Source organism: Strongylocentrotus purpuratus, unplaced genomic scaffold, assembly GCF_000002235.5.
Source record: "Strongylocentrotus purpuratus isolate Spur 01 unplaced genomic scaffold, Spur_5.0 spur5_scaffold_17, whole genome shotgun sequence".
Lineage (NCBI taxonomy): Eukaryota > Metazoa > Echinodermata > Echinoidea > Camarodonta > Strongylocentrotidae > Strongylocentrotus > Strongylocentrotus purpuratus.
Window position 1 is genome coordinate 13399834 of NW_022145602.1, and position 20557 is coordinate 13420390.

Genomic DNA, 20557 nt, shown 5'->3' on the forward strand with positions numbered 1-20557 from the left:
TTTGGGAGAATGATTTTTTTCATGGAGCGAGAGGGCAAAATATCAATTAAAAATATATCGATGAATTAAACAACAATTTAAAACAAAAGATATGTTGGCAAGGATCAACTAATATCCCTAACCAAGCAATGACACATAAATGGGAGCCTTCCCAATGAAACTTCCCATTTCTCAATTTAGTGAGGAGGAAATGTGACTAAATACAACTTTGTACATTTGTGTCTACATGCACACATAAAAAAACGGTAGACAGTATACTACATTGTATATCATAAATACATGCATTTGTCAAATTTCAAATTCGATTATCTGGCAACCTTCAACTTGACGTCGAAACTGTCCAGGTCAAACCAGGGACCTTTTCTGATGTTGTTAAGTGCTCTACTCATGCTTGGTTATTCATCTGGCAGCTCATCATGAGATCGATTGTTCTTTTCAGTTCTGCTTGTCTAACTCGCTTCCCTTCCCGGCATCAGCGTGTTCGAAGGGCGGGGACGGAAATTTCACGGACAGGGGCGTTTTGGGTATAAATATAAGTCAGGCCTTTTTCAACCGGGTATCGATAGGATGTGGAAATATGGGGAGGGGGGGGGGGGGTCGAATCGTGTGATCAACTGTGTAACGGTGTTACGTTGTTTTATTCTCTATTGTCATCCCTGCATAAGTTTCATTTTTTTTAATGCCTGCTCTTCCCCCTGGCTACGTTACGCCAGGGTTTCGATTTTAGTATTTGCTAAACGAATAAGGGGGAGGCGTTTGGAAACAAAGCAACGGAGGGACATGGTGACAATCAGTAGCCCTAATAAAGGGAGAAAGGGAGATGTGTGTTTTTCATGGCGCTCCTCCAGTTCCAGTTGGTCGGATTCATAAGTCCCCAAGACACTTCTTTATTAGTTAATACATTTCTTTCTTTCTGTCATTATTTTGCTTTTGTTTTTCAAATTGGAGAATGAATATACTGAACTGAACATTCCAAACATCCGAGTGGTTCAACAATCATCAGTAACTTGCCCCGTCCCTTCATCCTACCACCGAAACTCACCCTCTACACCCACCTACCAGTAACACAACCCCATTTCGAGAAGAAGTAATCGCCGTATTACCCATCGAAACTCGACACGATCTCGCCTTTCAACACGCGCAATGTTGGCGGCAAATTCGTGATCCCGGCGCGAGAAAACATTTTTTGTCGTCTGCGGGACATGGCGCGCTGCCGACGATCACGGTAATTTACAAGCGGAAATTAACGATCAGCCCAGGACAAGGTCGAGGGGAAGATGGGTGAAATGAGAAGCACAGTCTTGTCATCTCCGCTTTTGTTTGCAACTCTCTGATTGATTTCCATCAGAAGCACTTTCCTCGCCTGGTGCACAGTCAAGTAGAATATAATCTTTTACATTATACAGATATTGAATGTTTTGTTGTATACGTTATTATAAGGTGCTTATATTCATAACCTTAATAATAATAATACTAAAGAGATTTCTTTTGCTGTAAGGTAACACCATGAAAAGTTTTATCATTCGCCGAAGGATTTATTCCTTTTTGACGAATCAAAACATTCGAATTAACCATACAACCAATTATGATTTTCCACGCATTATGAAGATTCTTTAAAGAAGAACATATTTATTAATAAATTCGTTTCATTAGAATTTCATTTCGTTATACCATTACCAACATTATTCTTTCACAATTAGATGGGACAATAAAATACATGTCCCTCAGCTCTTTATAAAAAGTTAGCGCGCATTACCTGTCAGACCTATCTGGAAGAGCATACAACAATCATCGCATTATCTATCAATGTCACGTGATGCATTAAAAGCACCAATCACAATGCTAGGTCAAAGATCCATCCGCCACATACATGTATGATTTCAAGGTGTTATAATATTTAGTTCTGGTACATTATGATTTGGATTTCTTACCTCGAATACTAAGCTAGGTGACCGAAGGCACCCAAATTCAATCACAGATGAACAATGGCTGTTAAACCTTTCTTTGAATTAGGATGATACTTTTCTAAGAAAACGTATCATAAAATTGAAATCATAACCCAGCCTTTATTCCTCTTCATCATGTCAACAGACCGTTCAATTCTGGGAAATGTGGGTCCCAGACGCTCAACCAGTAACAATCTCACCCACAAACAATCGTACCACCATTTTCGAATAACCTTTCTGAAGACGGGGACCACCTGCGTATCTTCGCTAATGCAAATTGTTTTTTCACAAGTCGTCGCGACTGAAGGATTATTTTTCGCTAGTGTCGATTCTCACACGATCCGAATTCGCTGAGAGGACGAAGATGTATACGGCAACTCAACGAATTCACACGATTTTTTTTCTTGGATGTGTGGGGAAAATGAGTTTTATACCATTTAAATGCCTTCCATATTGCTTTGAAGGAGAAAGAAATAGTTCCACGACCCTGCAAAATGTTGCGATTGTCGCTTTGAACATGCTGAAATGATATTATACCCGCAATTACGTAGCCTGTTATTACGTGATCAGAATGAACCAAAACAAAATATCTAGAGGCTAACCTTACGCAACTGGGGCCCGTTACTCGAAACCGTCATAATTCTATCTTCTTGACTATCCCATTGAAACGCGTGTTAATTCTAGAACACACATTTCAATGGGATAGTTAAAAAGTTAGACTTATGACGGTTTCGAAAAACGGTCCCCTGCTCTCTCAATCAAATGAGTATCAAACCAATGTGTGAATTCGGGTATACTGAAATATACAGGTCGGTCATGATCTGTTTCTAACCTTTCGCCGTTGCCATTTTCATGAATGATGAAAATTATCCCGTATTATACAAAAGCAAATAAAGTTAAGCACTTCAAGTTGAACCTTTTGACATTAAAACCCAAATCGATCCATTGTTTGGTTGATCCATTTAATGAGCACTTTAGAATGATCGGCGTGATAAGTGACATTGATATCTGCGATGATGGAAGATGTGTCATTTCGTCAACAGCATTTCATCAACATTTTCTGTCTGGAATACGAATTTATTACATTGTTCTATGTTAATTACTGATTCGTTATGCATCAGTTACATGCTTAGGCCAACATTGGAACTGGACAGGAATGAATCAAAATCAAGCTGCAAAATATTACGCTGAAACACCAAAGAGCTCACACAGGTAATCTCGTTATTAGATTCACAGAATATTATGATCATCCTATACCATACAAATCATGTGATCTATCATAATTAGTGTTAAGTGACTCCCCTGCCAGTGCGAAGGAGGGGGGTGGGGGGATTGATAGCTCATTAACTATCATATTACTTTCTTGGACACCATGTTTCCAATCGCTCTCCAAAGTCAAAGTCATTGCTGGAACAAATTATAACAGTAACTCGAACAGGTCCCACACAAGTTATGTCGAGTGCAAGGACTACTGTTGGCATGTCTCTTTATATGCAAGTGAGGAAATCAATCTAACGGCTGCTCGTAAACTTTCCTCTTTCTTGGAACCCATTTTTCCAATCGCTCTCCAAAGTCAAAGCCATAGCTGGAACAAATCATACCAATAACTCGAACAGGTCCCACAAGTCGGGAATAATCGCTCTCATAAACGCAGTTGTCACTTCAATTAAACTGAGCCATACGTCATCGAAGTCGGGTGGGCATGTGCGAAAAGCATTCCAGGAACGTTTGTGTAGTCGTAGGATAGGGCGCTTTAATGAGATCGGTGGAGTCGAAGGGAGGTGATGAGGACATGTAATTACATCCCAAACGTCTTCATTATGAGGCGCATCAATCATGGTCATGTTAACTACTTCATTATCAGCTGAAGGGCGTAGCCCCTAGCCAGCAAGGGGTGACAAGGGGCGGATGTGGTAGTATTGTACATTGTTCATTATTGTATTGTGCATACTATACCCTAAACGATGTAATGATACTCCATTATAACCCTATGCCATTTCTTCAACACGACATGACGGGCGTAGCCAGCAAGGTTGGTGGGGGCGGGGGCGGTATGAAATTATTTGATTACGGCGCGTAGGCAGTAATCGATGTAACTGTATAATAGACATATTCTAACTCTTTGACATTTGATGGGGTAAGTAGAAAATAAGCCGCCGATATTCAACTGGTTCACAGGAAAAAGTGAACTGCTGTGAAGATATATATTTTTTGTAATTAGATTTTGAGATATGAAGAAGGAAAAAAAGCTTTCAACACAAAATGTAGAAGCATTATCAGTCTTTAAACGTAAATAAAGATTCGTCTTTTTCACCATGGATTTTCTCGTAAATCCATGTTTTTCATGAAATGCGTTCTTCGTTCGCTCATTGCTCAGCAGTTCAACAAAATTATATTGGATAAATGCATTTCATTAATACATCAATACAATCATATGGTGATGTAGTTTGGTTGGCTTCTATTCTTGATCGACTGATCGTTACCAGGGACCCATTTCACAAAGTCTTTTTTCCAATGAAAAATGACAAAAATCAGTGACAAATGTGCTGATAACCAATCAAAAGCAAGGATTTCAGTAGCTTATAACAAAACCTGTCATTTGTCACTGATGGCAAGTTTTGTGAAACAGGGCTTACTATGATTCCCCCAATGCTCTTTAAACACCCCCTTTTCACGATGAAACCCAGTGCCCCCATTATATAGTACTCCTGTGATATATGTCACGAGAGAATGAATTGAAAACATTTGGGATGCCTGAGTTATCATACTAGGTCAACCGCTGTCAGATATGTAGATGACAATCCGATGATGAATTGCACTGAGTTGTGGTTGGTATGGGATTAAGAGATGGTGATGATGATGATGATGTTGGTGGTAGTGACGATGGAGAAGGTAAATCAACTCAATTCGATTCCATTCAACGTGGCTTATTAACAATACAAACTAATAGTCCAGGGACTAATTGCACAATGAATGCAATGTAAAAATGGTCATACAGTATATAGGGTCATCGATTAAAACAAAAAAGGAAATTGATAGAAAGTTATAGGACATAATCATTAAAAATCAAAATCACACTTTCATACAAGTATAAAGCTTTGGAAACAAAACGTCGATCATTATGCAAACTTAAAGTAAATGATCACTCGAATATTTGGCTGAAAATTAGTTGATGACTGTACCATTATAATGCAGTATAAGAGACGATTCATCTTGAATCAATTATTACAAGATAATAATTATGTGTAAATCAAAGATCAATGGTGGATTTGAAATCATTTAGATAGCTGTGAACTTGTGGTGGTGATGGTGGTGGTGGTAGTTGAGTTGAAAGTAATGATATGAGAGCTAGAGAAAGGTGAAAGGAGCAGGGGTCGGTACCGGCATTGCATTGGTGATGTTTGTATGGTAACTACAGAGATAATGATGATGGTAGTGGTGTTGGTGGCGGTTGTGGTATCTGTTATTTTGTGCGATGAAGGTGTTTTTGATGTGCCAAAATCGAATGGTTGACTTGAAAACAAATTGTCGTGGATGAGTTGGTAGCAATAACGGTCAGAATATTTCCGCAAAATTGGGGTGAAAGAAGGTAGAGTCTACGAAAAGAAAATCAAGGAATATATATATATTTTTGATGAGCATACTTATAAGCACCATTGTCATCATCTTCCTCCTCCTCATCAATTCATCATCTTTATCATCATCATCATCATCATGATCAATATCATCATCACAATTGTCATCTTCATCAGTACCATTCCAATAGATGCCGCGCTTGAACCATTCTGCCGGGTCGTCGACCCTGGGGTGCATCTTAGATTAGTTGCCCCCCCCCCCCCCCTCCCACCTCCTCAGGCCCAGACAACCTCACTGGATGGACGCCCCCCTCCCCCCATTCTCACTTATCACACTATGTTATGCACTCACCTCACCGCAGTCCATGGCCATGTCCAGTTTCCTCATACTCCTGTAGGCCGTAGCCATGTTCAAATAGGCTTGTGTCTTCAACCTAGGGGGCCAGTCCTGCCCCCTGCACCTAATGAGCTCCCTGGCCCTCACATAGAACTTTAAAGCCCTGTCGTAATCCTTGAGACATTTGTATACATTCCCTAAACACCCATAAGCCTCGCACTCCAGCATCTGGTCCTCGGCTTCGATGGCCATCTTCACGGCTTTCTCCAAGTTTTCCAAGGAGTCTTTGAAACTGCTGAATCCCAGGTTGGACGCAGCAAGCGCCAGGTAGACGTAGCCCAACTTGGAGGACCCTACACCCGAGCTCATGGCGGTGGCCAGGCTGTGTCTGGCGTACGACAGCGACTTGTGGTACTCGCATAATCTTTCATTCGAAATCGCCAAGTTTAGATAGGACTCCGATTTGAGTTCGTCGCTCTCCAGATCGGAAGCGATGTCCATCTGTTGGACGGCATAGTGCATCTTCTCCCGAGCGAAGCCCCATTCTCCGTACACCTGTGCCAGGTGCCCGAGCACCTCAAACCGCAACCGCTGTTCTTTCACCTTCGACAAAACCCTCTTCCACTCGTGAACAGCCTGCTCCGTTTTCCTGGCATGGTACAATTTCAAGCCCTTGTCCACTTTCTGGCGTGTCTGTCGCTGGCCCATGGTGCCCCGACTCCAGCAATACCACCTCCAACCAACTCCACCTCACACAGCTCACAATTCTTACGAAAAGCTACATAAATCCTTTATATCCTCACACCGTCTTGAGAAGTTGCGCAACTCGCGTTGTGGTTTACCCGCAGAATAGAGTGAGTGAGCCACGCAGAACCCAAGCATGTATGATTTCTACCACCGACGACTTCCCTCTCGCTGGCTCTTTCACGCCTTCACCCCAGCCTGCGAAATGTCAACACTGAACCCAACTGAGAAAGAGGACGAGACAGAACCATATCAGCATTGGGACTGCGTGCATTCAGTGTATGGTCTGTGGAGCACACGTGTGCAGCGCTGTACAATGTGAGCTGCGCTAGTTTGTGTTTACATACTTTGTGATCAATGAAACAGCACGGGTATATTATTATGCGCGCGCTAGATGGGGTCTGCTCAGTTGTGAGATTGGTGTTTATACTAGCCTTTCCTCATGCCGCTGCCAGAACCAGAAATAGTCCAATATTATTTAGCAAATTGAAAAGGTCTTGGTTTCGTTTTTGTATAACAGTCGCTATGTGTCCCCAGTGATATATATCCTTTCATAAATAAGAGATAAATGATATGCACAATTCTGTGTTTGTTTTGCTTCCAAGCATAATAGTTTAACAATGTTTCCCGTTTTATGCATGGCCCTACGTGTTATCAGTGTCCTAAAAGAATTGAGCTTCAAGATGATCATGAAATGCTTCAAAAAAAGTAAAATCCTTAGAGTGATCGGTTTTACCATATACGCATTTCCCCTCATAGACTGTAGTTTTATAAATAAACAAAAAACGTTAGGAATACGGTTTTTTAAGTTCGAATCCCAATCATGTGATAATGAGACAGGCGATCGGCTTCTAAAAGTCATGGGATTCCTGACTGACCTACAGGTTTATACTTGTGATTGCAGCATGAGCTAAATCCAGGATTTTGTTTACAATCTAAGGCAAAGTTACCCAATCCCTTCAAAACTTTGCACTTGAAAATGTGATAGCTTTTTTTTTAGAGGGGGGGGGGGGGGCTGTCAATTATTTTTTCGAACTTGTGTCCCCCTCCCCGTCTATCCTCCACTATCATCGGTGTCGTGAGCGCCATTTGCCGTCAGCACCATTTGACATTCATTATCATCGTCATTAATACATATGCAATTCCAAGATAGTGAGCAGAGGGACAAACAGCATAATTTCATCAATCATTTCATGAAAAGGAGTAAGAAAATATTATTCCAACTTTATGGGTAACAGTGTATTTAAAATGAACCTTAAAGGCAGGTTGCTTTTTTAGGGAAAAAAACTCAGTCAATGAGTGAGAAGAAGACCCTTTCAAATGCGTCACAACAAAATGTGTCTTTACCTATGTGTGATCCGGCTTTAGGGCTGGTATTCGGGACAAGTAGAAGGTTGCAAAACTCGAACAATATTGTGATAAAAGCCTATTACAGATAATCGTTTTTATCCCACTCCAAACCCATTCCATCCATTATCACGTGACACTGTATTGGTATTCACTCCCTAAATGCTGAAATCATCTGCCTATTATTGTCCTTTTTGTATGCAAGCGTTAACACTCGCCGAAAAGATCATGTATATAAAAGCAAGCTTCATTATAGAGATTAAACTCACTGTGATGAAATATCACAGGCGATTTGACTCGCTGGAAAAAGATTACACAAGTTTTGGGGTTTATAGAGATTTAATTCACTTGTTAGGAATACGTTACGAAAAACGTTTACCGATTAAACTCGCTTCTACCATGGACCTATAACTCAATAATTATTTGAGCTTACGAATGCTTTAAAGAGATTAATCTCGCTGTAAAGAAACATTAACGGTTGTAGTGTCTGTATTCTATGCATGGTGGCAAGGGTTTATATAGATAGAGTAATATCCCGTTAAATCCAATATTGCTACCCCCCCCCCCCCCCCCCTGCTGTGATTAACCTCCGATGATCGATGTATCAATTTATATTTATTTTCAATTAATTCTAGTCATCTGTATGCCGTATCTCATCCATCAGTGGTTAACATTTGCTAATATTAATACGGTTATCCATGACCAGTGTATTATTAAGCGAGACGCGATGAGGGGACCCGAGTTTCTTGCGGGGGGGGGGGGGGGGCAGAAAATTGTTCCTTTTCTTGTATTTGTTGCAGTTGCCGGCCTAAAATTGCCATGCAGTGTCGGGTGAGAACAGGCGATCGCTTGGAGAAAAAAAAACTATCGTGTCAGATTGAAAATGCCAAGTTCCCTAGCCCTCCTCTCCATTACACTCTCCTCCTCCTCCTACTCCTCCTCCTCCACCTCTCTTCCTGCTCCCTATCCCTCTCCCCCTCTCCTCCTACTCCCCCTTCGTCATGGAGAAAGAGACTGAGAGAGGGTAATCGGAGAGAGAAAGAGAGAGACACAACGATAGAAAGGGTGAAGAGACAGACAGCTAAAATTACTTTTAAAAGGAGAAAGAGACAGAGAGAGTGAGAAGGAGAGAGAGATAGACATGAGGCAGACAAACAGAGAGATAGAAACGGGAAAAGGTGAGAGAGAGACAGACAGACAGTTACTGGAGAGAGAGAGAGAGAGAGATAGACAGAGATACATATAGGATAAGATGAAGGGATGGGAAAGGAGAAGCGGGAAAAGGAGAGACAGACAGAGAGAGGGGAGAAAGAGAGAGATAGACATGAGGCAAATAAACAGAGAGATACAAAGGGGATAAGGTGAGAGAGAGAGAGACAGACAGACAGTTACTGGAGAGAGAGAGAGAGAGAGAGAGATAGACAGAGATACATATAGGATAAGATGAAGGGATGGGAAAGGGGAAGCGGGAAAAGGAGAGACAGACAGAGAGAGGGGAGAAGGAGAGAGAGAGAGAGAGAAAGACATGAGGCAGACAAACAGAGAGATAGAAAGGGGATAAGGTAAGAGACAGACAGACAGTTACTGGAGAGAGAGAAAAAAGAGGGGTAGGAGAGAGATAGACAGAGAGACAGGCACAGAAAGATGAAGGGATGAGAAAGGGGAAGTGGGAAAAGGAGAAAGAGACAGAGAGAGGGGAGAAAGAGAGAGATAGAAATGAGGCAAATAAACAGAGAGATACAAAGGGGATAAGGTGAGAGAGAGAGACAGACAGACAGTTATTGGAGAGAGAGATAGACAGAGAGATAAACAGAGATACAGGCACGAAAAGATGAAGGGATGAGAAAGGGGAAGCGGGAAAAGGAGAAAGAGACAGAGAGATAGACATGAGGAAAACAAACAGAAATATAGAAAGGGGATAAGGTGAAAGACAGACAGTCAGACGTCATGTACTGGAGAGAGAGAGAGAGAGAGAGGGGGAGGAGGAGAGAAGGGAACAAAAGAGGGGAGGACAGAGAGAGAAAGGCACAGAAATATACAGAGATGAGAAGCGGGAAGACGGGAAAGAAAGAAAGAAAGAGAGAGGGTGCAGATTTTGCATGCACTTGACGTCCTCTTGTCCGTGTCTCAATCACGAGTTCGACAAGATTATGCGAGATCACGGACGGACGACGATTACTCATACCCTCACGAGACACGGAAACCAAATACGACGATGAGACAGTCATGAAGATCAATCAATCTCGATCTTCAAAATTAATCGATTATTTGTATTACAGGTAGTGAGGCTTTTGAAGGGTGTGGGGTGGGGGATTTAGGGTAGTATGCAATTCTAACGCAACAACCTATCCAGGGCAGCTTCCCACAAGCCCGGAAAATGTTGTGCTAACAACGCACAGCATATCTTATGACCTTCTTTTTCCTCTATTACTTTTCCTTTTATCTGCCCCCCCCCCCCCCCTGGATGTGCAACTGCAGACGGCAGGGCTGACATCATAAGGTTTATAAAAGAGCCCCTCCCCCCTCCCAACCACAACCCCCCTCCCCGATTTATGTTACATTAGCATGTATCAACCGGTTGAAAGGACGTCATCTTTGTCCTTTTATCCCCCCCCCCCCCCTCCCTGGATGTGCACCTGCCGACAGGGCTAACATTATACAGTTAGTAAAAGAGCTCCCCTCCCCTCCGAATAATGATACTTTTACATGTTTGTATCAACCGGTTGAAAGGACGCCATCTCACTGATCTGTATGCACACTTTCACGCACTTGTCAATAGAGGGCGAACCGATCTCTCCCCAAAGTGCACAGTTGAGCTCAATTTGTTGAGCGGTCGCTTTCATACATAGAATTCCGAACGTCAGCATGGGATGATAATTTCCATACTTTTAATGGTGCCATAGATCATCGAGGGGTTGATTTGGTAACATATGAAATGAAGCATGTACGGCTCTAGTCTTCTAACATATATATCGTTTCCTTCTCCCCCTCACACGCGCTATGCCCGCTCTCTTTCTCACTTGGATTTATTTTACTTACCATTTCATTCCCACGTAATTTCTCCATTTCATGTTCAACTAAGTCATTTCTAAAGGAACTAACACCGTACGAAACACATCAGGTCACTTCACTTTATTTTAACGCCCCACTGTACTACTTGTATCTACATGCTCCCTCTATATAGAAAACAGTGCCCAATCGGTGACCATTGGTCCCCCATGATCCTCTTTTTCTTATGTTAATTGAGAACTGAGTTGATGAGATAGCCACCTGTCAGTAACCACCCTGGGTGGTCTAATCCCTCCTAGCCAAACAAGTACAGACGGCCTTTAACGTAGAATTCTACGAACGGGACTCAACCGTACTCACAAACTATTACAAGTTCGTTACGTTGGTAAAGAGTGTTGAAGAAAGGATTCTACCAGCTTTCCTTAAAGATCACGAATTTGTAGTAGCGTTTACACTTATGAACAGACATAACTTTTATCATCTTCTTTCTCTTTCCGTTTTGTTTAGTTTCCTTATGGCCATTTTCCCCCAATCAAACGTTTACCATACATCTCTAGACAGGTTGTGGGTTTCTTTCAGTCTATTGGCTGTGCGACTCTTAATCAACAAACACGTTTCAAATTTATTTTCAAGTTTATTTATCTATTTTCACACATCTCAAACAATTCTTAACACAATAAGGGCAGAACATCATACTATTGAAAATACAGGTATAAATGTTACATATTACAATATCTTAATAACTATTACACATATCTTAAGAACTATTGCACATACCTTAAAAACTATAACGCATATCTTAAGTAAGAACTATTACACATATCTTAATAACTATTGCACATACCTTAAGAACTATTAAACATATCTTAAGAACTATTACACATATCTTAAGAACTATTACACATATCTTAAGAACTATTACACATATCTTAAGAACTATTACACATATCTTAATAACTATTACACATATCTTAATAACTATTACACATATCTTAAGAACTATTGCACATATCTTAAAGAACTATTACACATATCTTAAGAACTGTTACACATATCTTAAGAACTATTACACATATCTTAAGAACTATTACACATATCTTAAGAACTATTACACATATCTTAATAACTATTGCACATATCTTAAGAACTCTTACACATATCTTAAGAACTATTGCACATATCTAAAGAACTATTACACATATCTTAAGAACTATTGCACATATCTTAAGAACTATAACACATATCTTAAGAACTATGACACATATCTTAAGAACTATTACACATATCTTAAGAACTATTACACATATTTTAAGAACTATTACACATATCTTAATAACTATTACACATATCTTAAGAACTATTGCACATATCTTAATTACCATGACACATATCTTAAGAACTATTACACATATCTTATTATTGCACATATCTTAAGAACTATTACACTTATCTTAAGAACTATTACACATATCTTAAGAACTATTACACATATCTTAAGAACTATTACACATATCTTAAGAACTATTACACATATCTTAAGAACTATTACACATACCTTAAGAACTATTACACATATCTTAAGAACTATTACACATATCTTAAGAACTATTACACATACCTTAAGAACTATTACACATATCTTAAGAACTATTACACATATCTTAAGAACTATTACACATATCTTAAGAACTATTACACATATATTAAGAACCATTACACATATCTTAAGAACTGTTACACATATCTTAAGAACTGTTACACATATCTTAAGAACTGTTACACATATCTTAAAAACTATTACACATATCTTAAGAACTATTACACATATGTTAATAAATATTACACATATCTTAATAACTATTACACATATCTATAACTATTGCACAATATAGCCTGTATCATAAAATAATGAAAAAACAAATCTCCTTTGTTTCAAGCTGAAGAGGGAGTGTAGGGGGACCCATAAGAGAAGCGAAGCTTGTAATACTATAGGTCCCTTGAAATAACTTACTTAAAAATATACAAGAAAGTGTGACGAAAGAATGAGGAAGGGAGCGAGATGAGGATAATGTGCAGTTCGAAAAACGAGGGGTCCAACTGAGATTATAGTTGGAAAAGAGATAGATAGGGAGAAAGAAATTAGAGCAGATACTTATAAGAGAGAAGGAAAGTAAAGAAGAAAAAGATAGAGAATCACAAAGTCTTACATGAATTCAAACCATTTCGCGTATATAAGCTGCATCATATTATGGGAATATCAAAAAAAAAATATTCAAAGAAATATACAAATAGCATTTCCAATAATAACTCACTTGACATTTTTTTTAAAGATTTTTTTAGAGTGAAGTCTAAATGAATATAATATAGAACATTTTTCAGAGTAGGTTCAAGTGAATTCCAAAATTTGGGTCCATGATTGTACATAAAGGTATGAATTGCTGATACTGTTCTTACACGCGGTAAATGATAGAGGTTAGACTGTCTTGTAGGATATGTATGATATTGTTCATATTTTGAAAAACCTAGGACTAAATATTTGTGATAAATCTTTTGCATCCAGTTTAAACATGAATTGACCAAGTTGAAGTAAATATACATCAAAAACCTTCAAAATATTATTTTCATAAAATAATTTGTAAGTATGTGCAAAGAATCCAGCGATGTTTATAATTCGAAAAGCCATTTTATTTTGGCCATTAAAGAATTCTATCAATTTGTGTTTTTGAGGAATTTCCCCATTCAATAATTCCGTATTTTACATAAGGGAGGACAAGTGTAGAGTAAAGCATTTTCAGAGTGTTCGATGGAAAATAATATTTCATTTTATTGATTATTCCAATATTTCTAGAATAAAGGTTCTCAAATTGTCAATATTAATCGTACAAGAATGTTTATTGTAAATAATGAGGCCTAAGAATCGTGTACAATACACTTCCGATATTCTTACATTATCAAACATTTTGTCACCAGGAAGGGAGGGTAAAATATTACTGAAAAACATTTTTTTTTTTTTTTTTTTGGAAATTCAATGAAAGCTTATTTGCTTGAATCTAGTGTGTCACTTTTTTCGTTTCATCATTTAACGTAATTATCAACTCAGAAGGGTCTTTATTACTTAGGAAAATGTTTGAGTCATCTGCAAACAGGATGAACGAAGATTATCTGAAATTATGAAGATCAATAGAAATCAAAGATAAAGACTGTAAACACTAGGAGCCCAAGGGTCAAGCCTTGGGGTACCCCACATGAAAAATAATTGTTATTGATAGATATATTAATGATGCCGGGGCGTCACTAAAATGGGGTAGCTGTGTGACCCAACCTGTTTAAAAGATGCATATTTGAAGACTAATTTTGAATTATTGCATTATATCACCGTCTGCAAATAAAACAAAACCTGACACGTTTTTTTAGCCATGTCAGCAGACAATCTGCGAACTTTGATTTTGTTTTTTCTCTCGAACATTTCAACTTGTGCGCAAATGTTCTCTGCTCCTGCATGCATCCTTTTTCATAATAATAATAATGATACAAATAATACTAGTACTGATAACAATGATGATCGTCATCATCATCTTCATCATCATCAAAGTGCATAATCAGAAACAAAAATAAGGTCTGGCATACGCCCCATGTGACACTTTCTATGTCGACGATTAGCCCTAGCTGGTTATTACTTTCATGAATTATTTTGATGCATGGTATATTTTCCTAAGCTAATGACACTCAGTCTTGATTAAATTGAGCTGAAATTATTTGTTTCCCTTGCACCGCTATCCCAAAGGCCGCTATGCATACATATTTCAGTCTAATGGCACACTGCCCTCAAATAATTATATTTTAGCACACAAAAATAAAAGAACTGCAACTAGCAAAGTGCTCTGAACATATCTGTCACCAAGTGATTTATTAGATGAGAGTGGTTGCAATGTATCGTCGATGACCAGGGACCCGTTTCACAAAGCCTTTTTTCAATGACAAATGACAAAACTCAGTGACAAATCTGTTGACATCCAATCAGAAGCAAGGATTTCAGTAGCTTATAACAAAACTGTCATTTGTCACTGTTGACAAGTTTTGTGAAACGCCCCACTGATCAATAATTACTTATAAGTGATCATATCAGAGGAGTAGCTGGCGATGTTCGTTACGTATTTTTTTATTTATAGTTAACACCGAAACTATTCATACCCTTATCAAGTTTTGTAATTTGTTTAAGTATCCAAAAATGGATTCGTCCTTTTTTTTGTTTCTTGGAAATATCAAAGCTTACATCTAAAAATATTCAACAAAGACCACAATTAAACCAATCTACCTTTTATTTTCGAGTTAATAAAATGTAGGTTCCATGGATACTGTATAGTGTATAGAGAGGGAGAGAGAGAGGGAGAGAGAGAGAAGAATTACTATACGTATGAAGGTAACCTCGTAAGCTATGTTTGGTTTTTCAATTCAAAATTTAAAATATTCTTTTCAACCAAATTTTTTCTTCTCATAGTAACAAAATATTAATAAAAAGATACAATGCCGATACGTAATATCATTAAAGAATTTGAAAAGCGATTAGTAATACAAGGAAGAAGGCGCAAATCCCTTTTAACAAAAGATTGTGTCATACCTGTGTAAAAACAACATTAGAAAATACGTTGTTGCCCATGAAATTGAAATATTCTTTTCTCTGAACTCATTTCATGAAATGATTTTGACAATATTTGTTTTACTCTTGAAAGATAAAGTTGGTATATATCCCCCCTCCCCCCCCCCCCATAAGTAGGAATTTATCTGCTCTAGAAAAGCACTTTCAACCCTTGAGTGTAAAATTGCATGTTGCCAAAACGGAACACTTCATGTAACCAAATTCATTCATTATTGTTCATGTTCACAGTCATAACATTAAAAAACTTTAAAAATTTGTCGCAGTAAAAAACAAAGTGACAATCATGCCTCTTTCAGCTTCAACCACCACTGGAAGAAGAAAAAAAAAATCGTATTTCCTTGTGCCCCAACTTAAAAGCCAGGCCCCCAATGTCACTTTGCTCCCTCGACGGGTCACTGAAAAGTATGCCATCAAATTTCAAACACCCCCTTTAAAAAAAAAGTTGCCACTGACCACATCTAAGATTTTAGTAACTTATCACTCGATGCATTTTGCAAGCCTTACCAAAACTTGAATCAGACCAAATATCAAGTAAGGTTCAAGATAAAAGAATCAAGTTTATGTCCCTACTAAAACATGTAGAACAACAGATGTTCATAATATAGCAATCGAAGAGATGCACCTTTTGATCTTTTCCCCTCAAAACATTCAGCTTTAAATCTACATGCTATGGATGTAGAAAAAATTATATTCAAGGTATTTAAATTTCTACTACCGGTAGAGAGGCTGCACTTAAGAAATGAAGAATGGATACTCGCAGTTAGACACGCGCAATGCTCTTTGACGAGTAAAGTTCCTTTGACTCTTTAAATGAATACTTTAAAAGGCATATTTTTGTTAAAATCTTTCCGGTATATAAAACCAACAAGCTTGTTGACTGCCTATTTTTCGGGTCACGATTAACAACTATAGCTCCTCGGGGGTCTCGAGACTGCTCTATGCCAGTTTCGTGATCCCCTTGGGCAATAGTTTTAACCGTGCCCCTCAAAGCAGTCAATATATATTATTTGTATATCAAATAGCGCCGGTATATCCGCCAGCTCAAGAGTTCATGGCGCTATAGCTCGCTTCAAAATCTTACATCAGTTGAACTTCATACTTAGCCTACTTGGTTGCCCAAGGTATTTGCAATTGAAAACAATTATAAATAGTTCCAATTTAACATTTAAAATGCATTCTACATAGTCTCAAAGTGTGACTGTTTTTACGCATTACCATAGACAATGGGTTGTGCCTGAAATGATCAGTTTTGTGGACCACGTTGCTTCCTAGCATAAGCCCAACGATCAAGGAGCAGATAACGTCGAAAATTCCGACGAAAGTGTTTGTTGGTGGCAGCGTAGATGAAGGGATTTATCATAGAGTTACCCCACACGAGCGAATATGTGACGTCCCAAGTGAGGAAGGAAACGCAGTCCTTGCCACATATTGCAAACTTGACACTAGTCACTTGTACAGGCAGCAAGCAGACCAGGAAACATCCCACAAGGATGCCAAGGACCACAGCGGCTTTCCGATGTCTGGCAAATGTACGTTCCTTTGAGCCCGACCCGTTGGCTTGTGGAGCATTTTTGGACACGTTTTCGTTCGGCAGGGCCTCGGTAGGCTCAGTGTAAGCATTTGCAGAAGTGTTAGATGAATCGGCCAGAGTACCTTGGTCCTTAAAACATGGCCCTGCTGAGGGTTTGCACATGTCTTGGCGTAGGGATTCCCCGTCGTTAGCTTGCGTCGTGGCTCGAGTAGGTAGTCCGTCCGCAGGACTCTGCCCTACGATACCCTTGGATCTCCGTTTAATGTTGGTATAGACAGCAACATTCAAGACGACGATGATTGTGAGAGGAATGAAGAAATCTATCACGTTCAAGATCAGTATCATAGCAAGACTGGACCTAAATTCGCTTCCACAATCCTTCTCATAATCCAACTTGTACTGTCCGGTTATAGGACTCCACGCAAACGTCATTAGTGTGTACCAAACAAATACCACTGCCCAAGTAATGCAGATGATTAGCCCGATTCGCTTCTTCGTCTGAAACGTCTGATACTGCATTCCCATGGTCACGAGACAGTACCGGTCCCAGCTGATCAAGACCATGTTTAGAATGGACATCACAGTCACAGTGTAGTCCACGACCAACCATATCTTACAAAGGACCTCGCCGAACGGCCAGTAGTCTTTGATGAGCCATGTCAGGTTGAAGGGCCACATGAGGGCGCCCACCGTCAGGTCTGTGATTGCAAGGTTCAGGATAAGAAGGTTGGCCACCCTGGCCCTGATGTTCTGATCTCGAAAGTACGCAACAATAACCATGAGGTTGCCGACGACAGTCACAGCACTTATTACGGAGAAAATCAGTGGCACTAGAGCGAGCCAGGCCGTTGAGTTAGGGTATTCGTAATTGTCACCGTAGGAAAAAGTGATACTTGCGTTTAATTCCATTGTTAATTATTACGATCGAATGGCATATAATCTGATGATTAAGCTCCTTCAGTACGTCATGCTTTTATAATCATAAGTTCATCAGCCATTTTTCCACCCTAAATGAAGAAACGCAGAGAGAGGAAGCATTCACAAAAGGTTTCGCCATAAGAAATGATTGCGATTAATTCACGTGTTGAAACACAATCGAATGATGAACGTCTTTCAGGACATTCTTCTGTTGCACAGTTATAGAATCTTTTTCTCATTCTGAATAAATATGAGCCAGTTTTCCACCTACATAAAGAAACGCACTTCCAGAACCTGGAGATGGACTTCACAAACGTTTAATTCGCTTAAAGAAAATATAATTGCGTTTTCCTTTGCTGAATAAAACGCTACCGAAAGATTTTTTCGACGATAAAGAATTTCGGGACGTTATGCTTTCATAAAAATTATCTTTAGATGGTTGTAGACCTATCATCCAGTTTCTTTAGCCTACTTGAACCGCAGAACGAGAATGCTTCCACAAAATATGCTTCGCCTGAATACCGGTTGGAGGAAAAATACTTTCATTCCATTGATGAAATACGACCGAATGATAGATATCTTGATGATAAACTTTCTTTCATAACATTATGCTTGCATAGTCATATTTATGTTTTAAATTTATCAGCCAGCTTTCCACCTATATAAGGATCAAAATGGCTTCAAAGCACAAAAAAATGCCTCGCCTGAGGAAATGATACTTGCTTGGCGTTTTCCATTGATGCAATACGTATTGTAATTCTGACGATACCATAAAGTTCCTTCAGGACATCATTTATCCTTGAATAATTCATATTCAATCAAAAACGGAAATACTCCTCCCTGACAAAAAAGATGTTACAACAAAATATTGGCGAATGTTGCCTCAACAGTTGCAAGATGTGTTCTTGTCAGCGGCATGCGGACGATATGAGCGCAAAATTGATTGAACCCTTAAAGCGCTTTACATGTTTTGCCATGGTACATGCTATGTTACATTTCCATGTATCAACCGGTTGAAAGGGCCTCATCTCACTGATCTGTATGCACACTTTCACGCACTTGTCAATAGAGGGCGACTCGAACTCTCCCCCTACGTGCATTGTTGAGCTCAAGTTGTGAAGCTGTTATACGAAACTGCTCTGCGGTCGCTTTCAAACATAGAATTCCAAACTTCAACATGGGATGATAATTTCCATACTTTTAATGGTGCCATAGATCATCTATGGTTGATCTTGGCACATATGAAATGAAGCATGTACTTCTCTAGTCTTCTTACGATCGTGTCTTTCTCTCACTTTCACTATGCCCGCTCTCTTTCTCACTTGAATTTGTTTTACTTACCATTTCATTCCCACGTAATTTCTCCATTTCATGTTCAACTAAGTCATTTATAAAGGAACTAACACCGTACGAAACACATCAGGTCACTTCACTTTATTTTAACGCCCCACTGTACTACTTGTATCTACATGCTCCCTCTATATAGAAAACAGTGCCCAATCGGTGACCATTGGTCCCCCATGATCCTCTTTTTCTTATGTTAATTGAGAACTGAGTTGATGAGATAGCCACCTGTCAGTAACCACCCTGGGTGGTCTAATCCCTCCTAGCCAAACAAGTACAGACGGCCTTTAACGTAGAATTCTACGAACGGGACTCAACCGTACTCACAAACTATTACAAGTTCGTTACGTTGGTAAAGAGTGTTGAAGAAAGGATTCTACCAGCTTTCCTTAAAGATCACGAATTTGTAGTAGCGTTTACACTTATGAACAGACATAACTTTTATCATCTTCTTTCTCTTTCCGTTTTGTTTAGTTTCCTTATGGCCATTTTCCCCCAATCAAACGTTTACCATACATCTCTAGACAGGTTGTGGGTTTCTTTCAGTCTATTGGCTGTGCGACTCTTAATCAACAAACACGTTTCAAATTTATTTTCAAGTTTATTTATCTATTTTCACACATCTCAAACAATTCTTAACACAATAAGGGCAGAACATCATACAATTGAAAATAGAAGTATATATGTTACATATTACAATATCTTAATAACTATTACACATATCTTAAGAACTATTGCACATACCTTAAAAACTATAACGCATATCTTAAGTAAGAACTATTACACATATCTTAATAACTATTGCACATACCTTAAGAACTATTAAACATATCTTAAGAACTATTACACATATCTTAAGAACTATTACACATATCTTAAGAACTATTACACATATCTTAATAACTATTACACATATCTTAATAACTATTAAACATATCTTAAGAACTATTGCACATATCTTAAGAACTATTACACATATCTTAAGAACTGTTAGACATATCTTAAGAACTATTACACATATCTTAAGAACTATTACACATATCTTAAGAACTATTACACATATCTTAATAACTATTGCACATATCTTAAGAACTATTACACATATCTTAAGAACTATGACACATATCTTAAGAACTATTACACATATCT

General features: G+C 38.8%; 2 protein-coding genes across 2 annotated transcripts in view; both read right to left on the reverse strand.

Annotated features, from left to right (window-relative positions):
- The window catches only part of LOC115925071 (43 kDa receptor-associated protein of the synapse-like), a 48476-nt gene extending 41910 nt beyond the window's left edge, over positions 1–6566 (reverse strand). Inside the window, exon 1 of the mRNA XM_030988222.1 lies at positions 5874–6566. Coding sequence (XP_030844082.1) covers positions 5874–6566 — 693 coding nt within the window. The remainder of the gene's footprint in view (positions 1–5873) is intronic.
- Positions 6567–16858: 10292 nt separating this feature from the next.
- On the reverse strand, positions 16859–17926 carry LOC115925072 (muscarinic acetylcholine receptor M5-like). The gene has a single exon (XM_030988223.1). The coding sequence runs from the start codon at positions 17924–17926 to the stop codon at positions 16859–16861; it is 1068 nt and encodes a 355-aa protein (XP_030844083.1).
- Between the last annotated feature and the right edge of the window lie 2631 nt (positions 17927–20557).

What these genes read in the sequence shown, in the direction of transcription:
- LOC115925072 (XM_030988223.1), bottom strand. Translation starts at nt 17,926, where the DNA reads ATGGTTATTGTTGCGTACTTTCGAGATCAGAACATCAGGGCCAGGGTG.